Source organism: Equus przewalskii, chromosome 20 (genome assembly GCF_037783145.1).
Source record: "Equus przewalskii isolate Varuska chromosome 20, EquPr2, whole genome shotgun sequence".
Taxonomy (NCBI): domain Eukaryota; kingdom Metazoa; phylum Chordata; class Mammalia; order Perissodactyla; family Equidae; genus Equus; species Equus przewalskii.
In genome coordinates this window covers 50,169,011-50,182,491 of record NC_091850.1, presented here as the reverse complement: position 1 = coordinate 50,182,491, position 13,481 = coordinate 50,169,011, and the positions used below count along the sequence as shown (strand labels likewise).

Below are 13,481 nucleotides of genomic sequence, written 5' to 3'. Positions count from 1 at the left end.
CTAAGAGCTGAATGAGTTAAGAGAGTAAAGACAGAGTTTGCAGGAAAGGTTGAAACAAGAAAATATGTGGTCACTACTGAAGTGAAGGGTAGGATGGTAGGAGAGCTGGGTTCCCATGGACATGTTTTCAGAGGTCAGGGAAGGTGGACACTTACAGGACAGGCGGAGACGCTCTGCTCCCACTGCGTCATGCTCAGGCTCTCCTCAAGACTTGTGCATTTCTTCATCACCACATCCCAGCCACAGTAAGGGTCCTGGGCCCCAATGCAGGTGCTGAAAATACATAAGGGTTAACAGAGAGGCAGTTTCACCACAACAGATGCAAGCTAAGGCAAACCTGGCGCCAATGAGTTCACATAGGCACTATACGAGAAACAAAGTTTTAGTCTGCACACTAAAGAACAGGGCTATCTGCATATGCCAGCAAATAGCCAATTAAAATTAAACAATTAATTTTGGCTGAAATATCTATTTATTTTCTAAGATGCAGGGCAGATGACTAAAAGACTATCTGGGAAACATGAGCCTTCTGGTGTCATGAGCAAAGCTAAAGTCAGAATTTTGCAATGCTGAAAAATACTAGTTATCACCACTACCATCATCATCATTGTCATCCTCCTAATAACAGGCATTATTTGTTGAACACGTAGTGTGATATATAAATTTATTATATCATTTAGACACAAACAACTTCTATAGGGAGGTATTAACATCTTCCCTTTATTTGTCATCATCATCACCACTACCACCATCATCACTGTCATCACTATTATCATCATCATCACCATGGTAACAGATGCCATTTGTTGAACACCTACTGTGATACATCAAATTATTATATCATTTAGACAGTTAAAACAACTATAATGAGTGAGGTATTGTTGTTTTTACTTTGTTAATGAGAAAACTGAGGCAAAGAAAATTTAAGAAATTGGTCCAAGGAGAGGAAAATACACCCCAAACCCTTCAACATGGTTACTCCAAATTTAATAAAATAGAGAAGTCTTCCTTTTGAGTACCGTAGTTTAAAAATGATTAAAAATATCATTTTAATAACAGTTTAATACAGCTCTGACTACAAGATTCAGCAAATTATATCAGAAGTATTGTAGATGGTACATATTTTACATTAGTTTTGTCTAAATGAAAGAGTTCACACACAATCAGGGGCATGATTAGATGAAGATTTTGTCTGCTATGCTATAAATACAAAAGGTGGCGGATGGGGATGGAGGGAAGCAGATAGAGATGACAATGACAGGGTCAAAATCATACAGAAGGTGACCCCACAGGCAAGCAGGGCACTGAACACCTGGGGACTCTCTCTGTGAAGGGGGAAGAGGTCAAGAGGTCAGATGTGTGAAACGATGTGAGGAAGGCAGGTGAATACCCCATGGAAGTGCCAGGGTCTTCTCAGAAGTAGGGTGCACTTACAGCAAGGGAGACTGTCGTAGAGCTACCAGTGAACCGAGAGTAGGACTAGAAACCACAGCGTAGCTATCAAACATGGGGCCAGGGAGGCAGTATAAGTAATAATATGTCGTCAATATTAAGGACAGAAAATAATCCTAATTAACACATCGAATATGCTAACCACTTATAAAGTGCTGTTCTAAGAACTTGACCTCTATTAGCTCATTTAAACCTCATAGGACCTTACAAATATAGGGTCTCAGTGGCTATTACATTTATTCCACTTCAAAATGAAGAAACCAAAGCAGAGAAAGGCAAGGTCGAAGTCCCACAGCTGGGGAAGATTTCTCTAAAGACAATACCTCAAGCAATACAGGTATAAAACTATTATTTATTACGTTACTATTCAATTATTATTTATTAGCCACCCAAAGAAGTTCAATCAGAAACGGTTAAAATCGGAGCTTCTCACAGCAGGACTAGGTTGGGTGGGAAGGGGTTGGAAACAATTACCTGTCGAGATAATCTTAATAGAACCTTTTGATAAGTGGCCGTGCACATTTTAAAAGGTAAACTGAGGCACATTAAAATTTCCAAGAGTTTCTTTGAGCATACATTGATTCAAATTGGGCAGTGCCAAACCCAAGATGGTTAGGGGTGCTGCACCTGCAGGAGGAGCTAACAGGGAGGATTTTATGGAGAAGACAGGGAAGCAAAGCAAGGAAATGATTTGACTGGCTACAGCGTAGATGGTTGCCTTATTAGGAAAAGCCTAGTTGGCTGTTTGTGATCGCTGTTCTTAAAATTTCATTTTCTCAGATGCGAGTGCATTGACTCTGGCTTGGGTTTTGGTTTGCTCACCAAGGCCACCAAGGCATTACAGCCTCGCCAGTCTAATGGCCTCCTTCTTAATTACTTTAACACATACATTTTACTTTCATGCAAAAAAAATCAAACAAACTACTTATAAAGAAAAAGTAAAAGTCTCCTTTCCTTAGAAATAGGCAACTGTTCACACGTTTATACATTTTGGAGATACTTTCCCTATTCAAATAAGTGTGCATGAGTGGATATATCTATACATAAATGTATATTTGGTTGCTGTGGTTTATATGTACAACAATGCATGTAACACATGCAAAGGGGATTGTACACACAGCCTCATGTTTTAATTGTTACACATAAAAATATATCATGAGACTTTCCTTGCCAGTATATACAGATCTACTTTATTCCTTTTAATGCCTGTGGTGTATTCTGTTACCTTGATGCCTTAACACTTATTTAAATCCTTTAAAAGCAAGGCTGTAATGCACATGCGTGTTCATATTTTCTACATGCTAAACTCTTACAAGTGGAACTGGTGGGTTAAAAGTTATGGATATTAATAATTTTGTACCAACCAACAATATGGGGGATGCCTTTATCTCTTCTCCCTCTTTCATGCTGCATATTGCCTATTTTTTTTTAACTTAGCCCTGTCTGAGAGAGGAAAAACAATTTTCTAGCTACCTTTTTTATTTATTTAGTCGTGAGATTAAGACTTGCTCCATTTAGTGTGTGTGAGCACTTACTGATTATCTGTATTTCCATTTCTGTAAACTTCCTATTTATAAACAATTCCTGGTTTCATTTTGTTTTGCTTTTTTGATTGGGTCATTGGTTTCACTATTTTTATCTGGTCATTGGAAGCAAAAATTTCTCTATTAAAAAATTAATCCTCTGTTAATAGTATTTCAAATACTTTTCTCATTTGTCACCAAATTTTTTTTTTCTTGAGATATAAATGTTTCAAAGTTTCCTGCAGTGAATTTAATGAATCTTTCCTTCATAGGATTGGATTTTGTGCCATACTTAGAAAGAGCTTCCATACCTAAAAATCATAAAAACATTTACCCACAATTACTTTTGATTCTCCTACGGTATTATTTCACTTGCCTCACTATCTTTGATCCATCTGAAATGTATTTTATCAAGTCTCCTTTCCTCCCGTACTAAAAATTAAAAACAAAAGAACAAAAAACATACACTTTTAATCTAAATTTCTCAAACTTCACACCAACACAAAAAGATCCATGGCTTAGAATTAAGAACAAGGAAGCTGTGTATGGTTTCTTTTTCCTTTTTCTATTGAATTCGGATAACATCTTTCTCAAACACAAGTTTACAACAGAGAGCGTGAGCACTAGCTTTTCAAAATCTCTAGTTCTTGAGGTTTGGGAATATAACTTCTAATAATTGACTTTTTAAAATAAAAACTCATTTCAATGATCAGTTCCACTGGGTAGAATTTAATCTTTATTTATACTATATAGACATATCCAAAATTTCTCAATTTTAGGAACTCATCATTTTTTTGTTTTATTTTATTTTATTATTTATTTCTTTATTTTTTTGAGGAAGATTAGCTCTGAGCTAACATCTGCCGCCAATCCTCCTCTTTTTGCTGAGGAAGATTGGCCCTGAGCTAACATCCGTGCCCATCTTCCTCTACTTTATACGTGGGACACCTGTCACAGCATGGCATGCCAAGCGGTGCAGAGGTGCACATCCAGGATCTGAACCGGCGAACCCCGGGCCACCGAAGGGACACATGGGAACTTAACCACTGTGCCACGCGGCTGGCCCTAAGAACTCATCATTTTTAAGTCACACAACTGATTTAATAATATCTCTCTCTCTCTTTTTTTTTTACAGGAGATAGGAAAGATGAGAATAAACCAATGAGTAAGTAAAACCATGCAAAGGGTACATTTTTGTATCTATGAAATAAGACATCTCACATAGTGTATCTAGGCTCAGGGTCAGTAAATTCTCCCTGAGTAAGGCTGCCTGTGCAGACACCGTTCTGTAGGAAAATATCCATAATGAGTTGCCTTCAACTGAGACCTGTAAGACAGACCTGGGCAAAGGGTGGAGATTGAGAACCCTGCTTCCTGCCGTGCCCTCATCTGGCTGCAACAGTGAGATGTGACCAAACCCCTAAATGAGCCAAAGTGAAGCAGAGTCACTCCTTGCTGGTGGAATGCCACAGAGTCCATCACACATCGGAATTCTCTGTGCATGGTCCCTCTTTCACATCGGTGGGCAAACAGGGCAGAACTACACTTGGAGAATTAGTCACAAGGCCCGCACTCCTTTTCACATTTCTTATTAAAGCAACATTAGACAAAATCAGATTCCAAAAAGGGGAAAACTTCTCCCACTGCCTAACTCTGCTCCAGGCTCCCTCTTGCAAAGCTGCCTGGAGAACTGAAATGCAGGGTAACGTGAACTACTCTACACTGTTTTAAATGAAATCTGCTTGCAAAAACATTACTTTCTTCCGATAATGCTGACGGTTCTGCATGTCCTTGACATTCCACTTATCCCTTAAAATACTAAAACTTCCCTACAAACACAAATGCCCATTCACTAAAAAATACCATTGATATATAAATAAGTTTTCCTCGCTTAAAATATTTTAAACCATGGGCAAAATCTGATGAGCGCTACCTTTATTCTAAATTAGACTTTAAGAAAAATCAGTCTTCATAACTTTTTATTTCTGGAAGGTGGGTCTTTTAAAGAGACTGTGTGGAGAACCATGGACTTCCTATGAATGCAGCCATCACGAAAGCGGCTTTTCTTTAGTCCACTTTGAAACTCTTTTTCTTTGTATAGTAAATCTTTGTAATAAAAACTTCTCCTTATTTTGTTAATAACCTTAGATTATTCTCATTTGATATGTTATCCTGGTATTTCAACATATCTGAATTCAGAAAACACGCTGGCCAGAATCTGAAAGGTTATTTGAAAACACATTTATTAAGTATATTTTAGAGCTAAATGGGTATTAATATTTATCTGAATTCTTCATTTACATTTTAAAGTTTGCAGTTATGCTATTTACTAATTTGAATAACAAGCAAAATAGACATATTCATTAGAATCTCTTCACTGTACTTCTGAAAAATTGGAGCTAATTACTGAACATGATCCTCTTGTATATTAGATTATCTAAGTATCAATGATGTTATCTGGTGTGTTTCTGCCACACTAATTGTCTTTATATCAGTTTATTTTTGATATTAAGAATTTTTGCCATATTAACGGAATGTATTCATTAAACATGGGATGTTAAAAGTGCTTCAATCATTTATTCATTCAGCACATACTTAAGAGCACCTGCCATGAACTAGACTTTGAAAGTGGTGGGGGTATATATGGTGGCAAACAAAACAGATACAGACACTGCACCCAAACAATTTACCTTTTAGTAAAGGAAATAAACATTAATCGATTACACAGATAAATGTCAACAATCAGTTGCAAAGGAAAGACCAAAAGGGAGAACCCCATTTAGTTGGGTGGGTCTGGGGTCAGGTAATAGGTGGGGAGCGGCATTTAAACTAGGACTAATGAGCTAAATAGAAGTGATCCATTTGATGAGTATCAGCAAAACCAGAACATTTTGGCAGCATGTTCAGCCTGAGGAAGGTGCTCACGTGGGAGGGAAATAGGAGGGTTTGAAGAACTGAATAAAAGGAGGCTAGGTTTTGGCTGACTTGAGTCGTAAACAGCAGAGCCCTGGAGCCCTGTTAAAGAATTAGGGTCTCCTTGGAAGCGCTGCACACTTTAAAGAGCTTCCCAAATACTGTGCAAGCCATGTGTCAAATGTCAGTACTTAATTCTATTCCCATTTGATGGTAGTGGGAAGGATCGATTTACTCGTTCATGAACGATCCTTGCCTTAATTCCTAAGACAACCTGGGGCATCTTATTCTTAACCACCATGTTGCCATATATGTCAGAATCCACTTTTACTTTAAGAGTTGTACTAAAAAATATCTTACAAGAGGGACTGGCCTGCTGGTGCAGTGGTTAAGTTCGCACGTTCTGCTTCTCGGCAGCCGGGGGTTCACCGGTTTGGATCCTGGGTGCGGACATGGCACCGCTTGGCAAAAGCCATGCTGTAGTGGGCATCCCACATATAAAGCAGAGGAAGATGGGCATGGATGTTAGCTCAGGGCCAGTCTTCCTCAGCAAAAAGAGGAGGATTGGCAGTAGTTAGCTCAGGGCTAATCTTCCTCAAGAAAAAAATTAAAAAAACCTTACAAGAAATATGACTGAAAAAATTCTAATTAGACAATAACCTTCCAAGAACGCATTCTAAGACATAAACTAATCCTTCAATTGGTAAATCCAACTGGAACCTATATTTTCTTCAGTTTCCTTTTCTGCAAAACTGGCATGATAATACTTACCTAAAAGGGCTGTCTTAAGAATTAAATTATATCATGTACTAAATAAGAAAAACAAAGTTTTTTTGAGATGGGATGTTTATAGCTAGTCTAATCAATCTCTAACCATAATTACATGTTATTATATGCTATCGACTTCTGAGGTATTTGAAAACATTCTATACCCAAAATCCTAAATCTTTGAATACCATGGGTTCTTTATTTAATCAGGCAATGTCAGACACCACAATGCATTCTATTTAGTGGTGCAAAGTATTCAACTACACATTTGGATCAATTAACAATGATTTGTTTTTCAAAGATTGGCACCTGAGCTAACATCTGTTGCCAACTTTTTTGTTTCTCCCCAAAGCCCTCCATTACATATTTGCATATTTTAGGTGTGGGTCCTTCTAGTTGTGGCATGTGAGATGCTGCCTCAGCATGGCTTGATGAGTGGTGCCATGTCTGTGCCCAGGATCCGAACCAGTGAAACCCTGGGCCACTGAAGTGGAGAGTGCTTAAAAACTTAACTACTTGGCCATGGGGCCAGCCCCCGCACAATGAATTTTTTGACTACTTGCATGTGCAAGGCACAATGCTATGTGTTGAAGACACAAAGGAGCAGAAATGAACTAGAGAGGGAGGAAGAACACATTCATGAAAGTTGTTTGACAACAACATAGCATGGGATAACTATTAAGTGAGAAGCGCAGACAATTGGTGCTACAGGAGTCAGAGGAGAGAGTGGTGGGCCAGGAAGAGATGATGTGCAGGCTGGCCTTTGAATGAAGTTCGGGTTTAGCTGAGTGAGAAGCACATCCCTTATCATCATAGCCTGAGGAAGGATGTCCCAGAGCCATGTGTGCACTGCATGATCCAGGAGGTGGGTAGCTTGGCTGGGTGGAGGTTTCCTTAAGGCTCCAGAGAAATGTTCTGATGTGCATAAAATGTCTGGGTTTTGCTTAGACAAGGGAAATTTGGCTGTGGCATATAGGATGTGTAAGATAGTGAAATCTATTAGATTAATTTATAATCCCCAAGAAGAACTGAGATACGACACAATTGTAACAGTATTTTTTAAAATGACGACATGTGCCAAGTAAACACAGATATAATTACTAGTAAAAATACACGTTTATACTCATTATGCATAACTTGCTAAAGGTATTTAATAAGAATTCAGGTTACATGCTAAAATTTATAGATGAAATTAATGAACTAGAATTTCAATTAGTCACTAACTTTAAAGATATTAAAAACTGTTCACTGCAGGCTTATTATTAAATGGGATTGTTAAGTACAATGAGGATTTTTCACATTTCAATTTGCTTTTAATATTAAATTTAAATAACTGATATGTACTGCCAGTAATTCTAGGCAAATGCTTTTTAGTTAAAATCTTATTAAGCAGATATAACACTCAAATTTTCCTGAAAAATATGTTTTAAAACTAAACAAAATTGATATAAATTTTACAGTGAAGCATTTTGGGAAAATTGATAGTAAAAAAAAAACAGTTAAAAGAGTAAACGGCATTTGAAATAAGCAAAACAAAAGGGCGTTCTGGAATCTAGTAACTGAGATCAGCTTGGGACCAGATTTGCTTTCTGACGTGATACAGACGGACCCGCTTCATCCACTTGGCATGCACAGAGTCCTGAGCTGTTTATCTTGGCCTCTGGGTGGGCCTCAGTCATTGTGAACTTTGCCCTAGAACAAACATAAAGTCTTTCTTGAAAGGCCAAGTCTGTGCCCAGGATAAAGCTCTCCAAGGAAAGCAGCCTCAGCCATGGCCAGTTTTATACTCAAGGACCAAAACCAGGACAGAGAGGGCACAGAGAGTAAGAATGGCCAACACGAGCCCTTCACATCTCAGGGATGTCGAAGTAGTTGCTGGGAGTGATGACCAGAAAATGCTGTATCCATGCGCCTGAGAGGGAAAGAAAAGAATCACTGGTCCCTTCATTTGGGGAAAAGCCTACACTTTCAGTATTCTACGTTCTCTGTTCTGTAAGATAGTGGTAATTACAGGTTCCTCCAAGTCTACTCTCCCACAGTCTCTTCTCCTCCCCGGTCCATCAAGGGTAAACATGAAGACATAATATCTTCTTGTCTCATGTTTCATCAAGGGACACCCTTGTGGGAACAAGGGTTTAATGGGCAGAATCAGAAGACACAGGAGAGTTTGAAGGGTCAACAGTTACATCTGAAGAACGCACAAGGTGTCAAGGAATACATCTTAATTTTTACACAAGACCTTAGAAGACACTAAGTCCAGAGGAAAAAAAATTTATATGATTCTAACTCCTTATAATTCATCCAACTTAACAGTTTACCCAAGACTGAGTGAATGAGGCTTAGGCCAAGGAATCTTTCCTTGGAGCATAGCCCACTCTGAGGAAGAATATCTGGCCATCTCAGCAGAACAATTACGGCAAGCGTGGCATCTACCTTACACTCGGATCCTCTAGTGCTCTCCTCAACAGCTGGGATGGGCCTGGAAATAGCAGCAAAGGTAAGCATTTGGCTTTCCTCACACCTGGCCCTGTGCAGCCTCCACTGGTGCCTGACTCTCAGACCGTTGTGTATAGATACATGTTCACTTGAGACAGGGGATTCCTGAATATCCACTGGCAGATGCTTCTACCAGCTGGATGGGGCCAGGTTGCCATCATTCACCTACACACAGAATGTGGTCACAGTAGAGTCTCACAAACTGCCAGAAAATCCATCTACTCAGACAGACCAGAGCTAGGTAAACAATTTAATGTAAGGAGCAGAATCTGGCCTGATGGGCGCTGTACCTCTCAGACAATGCGAAATTGTTTAAAGGTGGAAAAACAAATTCTTGATAGGTCAGTTTGCCTTCGGTTTAGTCCAGTGGCAACGTGAAGTATATCTTGGCAAAGAAGGCAAAGCACATGTACAAGAGCAGTTTGAATTTTTGCTTTTCTTTTCCTATGTGTGTGTTTCTTTTTATAGTTGCTTTTGACTTCCATTTGGTACAGAGGGAAATTTAAAGTCAAGCCTTCAACAGAGGGTGGAGAGAATGAATAAAGACCATTCACTAGCAATGCTGGCTCAGTAGGACCTACATGAACTGACCGGAATAATCAAATGAGAAAGGAAAGGAACCATCTTGTACCAAATTCTTATTATGTGCCAGACCCATTACTTAGTCTCTGTCTTTTTGTCCTTAGTAACATATTGAGTAACCTGATCGAAATCACATACCAAGCAAAGGCTTATCTAGGATTCACCTGAATCCAAGGCTCATGATCTTTCCATACGCAAGCCTGATTTGCAGACATGTGGGAATGGTTATTTCCATAAGAACCATTAATTCATCAGACTATGCTGCAAATAAAATTTTAGGGGAAACCCAGTGTATAAAAGCCGAAGTGCTGCAGCTCAGGATAACTCAGGTGCAAGGATCTGAAGCTGAGAAAAGTGCTGCAGCCCAAGCTTCCCCATGCAGTTCTTTACATGGCTTTAAACTCAGGAGCTCAAAAGCAGGAGGCCCGTAGAGTAGATGTTAAATAATGAAACCTTGCATTGTGAGCTCTTTAGTTGTGTTTCTCAAACTCAGCTGAGGTACAAAAGGTTGGTAAATATACCAATTTTCAAACTTTATCTAAGTGACTGAAACAGGAACACACTGTGTGAGGAAACTGAATAGAAAGCTGAACCCCAAACGTAGGCTGGCTACCGCACAGCTAAGGACGGTTAAGAGCCTCTCCTACTGGATTTGACCTATGGAATAGTTTTAGCACACTTGACTGTTCTTGAAAACATTCTCCGTTGAAACAACAATGTGATTACAGCAAAATATTTGGCAAAAGAAGAGAAGAAAAAATGGTACTCATAAGCCTATGATTGTAGGGGCAGCCCATGGCGTCTCTGCAAGATGATGTTCATATATTTTCTTTGTTTTTATTGTCTACTTGGGTCAAAATATATGTTTATATCATTGCCAAAGGTGGATTTACCATTAGGTTAAGGAAACAGACTTCTTTACTTCATGAGACCTGTTAAGGCTCTGTGAGTGGCCCTAGTCATTTTGTATTTATAATTTGATATTCTTTTCCTTAGTGAGAATCCCTCCCAAACTGCATAAGCTTCAGATCCCACAAAACCGACTTTTCTCCCTAATTATTACACAACAAACAGTAGTAAGCTTTATGTTTCTTAATGTCCTAGTCGACTGCATGCATGTTCATGTTCTACCTATCACATTTTGACCGCTGCTTTTCCACCCTGCCCAGGACCTGGGGGTGTTACCTTGTGACTTTGCTGGAAGACACTGTGTTCCAGCCTAAGATCCACCTCAGACCTCCTCTTCCAATGTGCCCTTCACAGTCGTAATTAGCATGTTGGTGAATGTACTTTGTCTTTTCCTCCTATTTTTTAAATAGCTGTAATGATGGCATACACATAATGTTGTCCTGCTTTTTTCAATTACTCTCATATCACACAGATGTCTTCATGGTCATCATAGAATGACTTCAGAATAAGCCACTGAGTGAACAATCCTTGAATAAGCATATCATAACTTGGTAAATAATTCTCTTACTGTTGGAAATCTAAGATTGGAAGACGGGTTATGATTCAGATATAACTTAGGTAGTAATTGGACAGAGATGTCAGCCTTGGACATTAGGTCTTAGAGTAGTCCAGGACTGGACTTTAATGATAAATCAATTGTAGGATAAAGTCTAAAGCAACTCCATGCCCCTTTGGCTTGAATTCATGATAGACATTGGGAGATTTCATTGATGCCAGAATTTCTCATTAGACTCTGAGCTCCACGAAGACAGGGTCAGCGATGCCTCATCTGTCATTGAACACTCAGGGCCTGGCTTGGTGCTTGGCACAGATGAAGTTCAATAAATATACTATGAATGAATTAAGTAGGAAAATCCACAGTCTATTTAGAGTCTAAACCAAAGCCAATGCAAACAAAAACTCAAGATGTTGAGATTTCGAAAATATTAAATTCATTTTGAAGAGAGAATAATTACTTCGTAAAATGGGTTCATGACAAAATGTCCCTCTGAATGTTTATGTGATTCATAACTGAATGGCTAAAGTTGTCCTGCTGGGGAACATGGTGGGGACACTGCAATTTCTCTCTATACACTGTGAGTTTCTCCCATCAGGCAGATGCTGTCTTTAGAGAACATTTAATTAATAAATGTGCCAACTTACGAACTCCTCCTTTTACAACTTTGCTCTTTCAAGCAATACATGTCCTGCAGTACACTAATATCCTCACTAATTTTCTCAATGAGGTGTTCATTTCTTTAGCTAAATGACACTATTATGGACCAAATTGATTCAGAATGACTAGATACCCATTCATAAATGGAGCCAAAGTCTTTTCTTAATGGTTCCATGTTTCCCTCGAGTTTTATAAAGCAAAACATAAAAGGCATGTCTCTCCTGTCTTATCTATAGATTACGATTCTCCGGTTCTCAGCCTTTTTCCTCTCCCCAATTAGTTTTAATAATAAAGCAAAAAAAACCACAAAACCAATCCCAACAACAAGAAACACTTAAGGTCCAACAGTTAATCCTTTGGCTTATGTTTTTTTATCACTACGCATTTCTGTAAAGGGAGTTTCACTGTTTCCTAAGAACTCAGATTTTCTTTTTAGGTTATGAAGTAAAGTAGCAGAAAAGAGAGAAGCAGAGTGTCCGTTTGTAAATTGGATAAGTGTTTACCGAGCCTGTCTTGGGCCAGGAAACATGATGGAGGCTGCATGCAACCTGGAAAGACAGATGACGACCAGCCTTTGGCTTATGGTCCCGTAGGCTGAATGAAGCCTGGACTGGCATGTAGTACTCAGAATTCTAGTTTCTGTTCTATGACTGAGGATTCTTTAGACATTCTCTCTCTGATTCAGACCAATCCCTCACCCGCAAAATGTTAACTCCACATCCGATAGGTTTATCTTATCTCATAATTGTGATGGGTGTCAAAAAGTAAAGAATATATAATTGTTTGAAGAAAAGAAACCACCATGATATTCAGAAAATATTATGGTATAGAGTTAATTTATGTAATTTAATAAATTTAACACCTAATTTTATAAATCAGTGTATATGATAACAATGTACATTTATTCATTCAAAAGGTATATATCACAATAGTCTTTTTTTTTTTTTTTTGAGGAAGATTAGCCCTGAGCTAACTACTGCCAGTCCTCCTCTTTTTGCTGAGGAAGATTGGGCCTGAGCTAACATCTGTGCCCACCTTCCGCTACTTTATATGTGGGATGTCTACCACAGCATGGCATGCCAAGCGGTGCCACGTCTGCACCCAGGATCCGAACCGGCGAACCTTGGGCCGCCGAGAAGCGGAACATGTAAACTTAACCACTGTGTCACCAGGCCAGCCCTGATAATACTCTAATTCAAGAGTTAGCAAATGACAGCCCATGGGCCAAATCCAGGTGGCCACCTAAAGTTTTACTGAGACACATTGTAGGGGAACGCTCTGCCCTGCTGCCCTGGTGACTTTCCATGTCTCCACGTGCGGCAAGGCTTAACAGCTGACCTGAGCTTTGGCATGAGGCCCTTTGATCCTCCCTGATCATGGCACATGGGACGATTATGGGAAGCTGCTACAAGGCCATTTCCCTCCCACCTCCCTATGTTCCATGGAGGCTGTCAGGAGATAGCTTCTCATCGCCTCCCAGGTTCTGATGAGAGATAAGGCTTTCTGCCCCGACTCCCTCCCGCCTCCACTAGGATACAGCTGCAGGCTATAAAACTGCTAAGCTGCACAAGGGAACTGGCTCCTCAGCAACATGGTGCGTTAGTTGTCATGTTGCATTGTCA

General features: G+C 39.3%; 1 protein-coding gene across 2 annotated transcripts in view; it reads right to left on the bottom strand.

The window, feature by feature from the left end:
- SEMA5A (semaphorin 5A) overlaps nucleotides 1-13,481 on the bottom strand; it is a 460,685-nt gene that overhangs the window by 91,946 nt on the left and 355,258 nt on the right. For both annotated transcript variants that reach the window (XM_070587216.1, XM_008513162.2), the window contains exon 13: nucleotides 156-273. In XM_070587216.1, coding sequence (XP_070443317.1) covers nucleotides 156-273 — 118 coding nt within the window. The remainder of the gene's footprint in view (nucleotides 1-155; nucleotides 274-13,481) is intronic.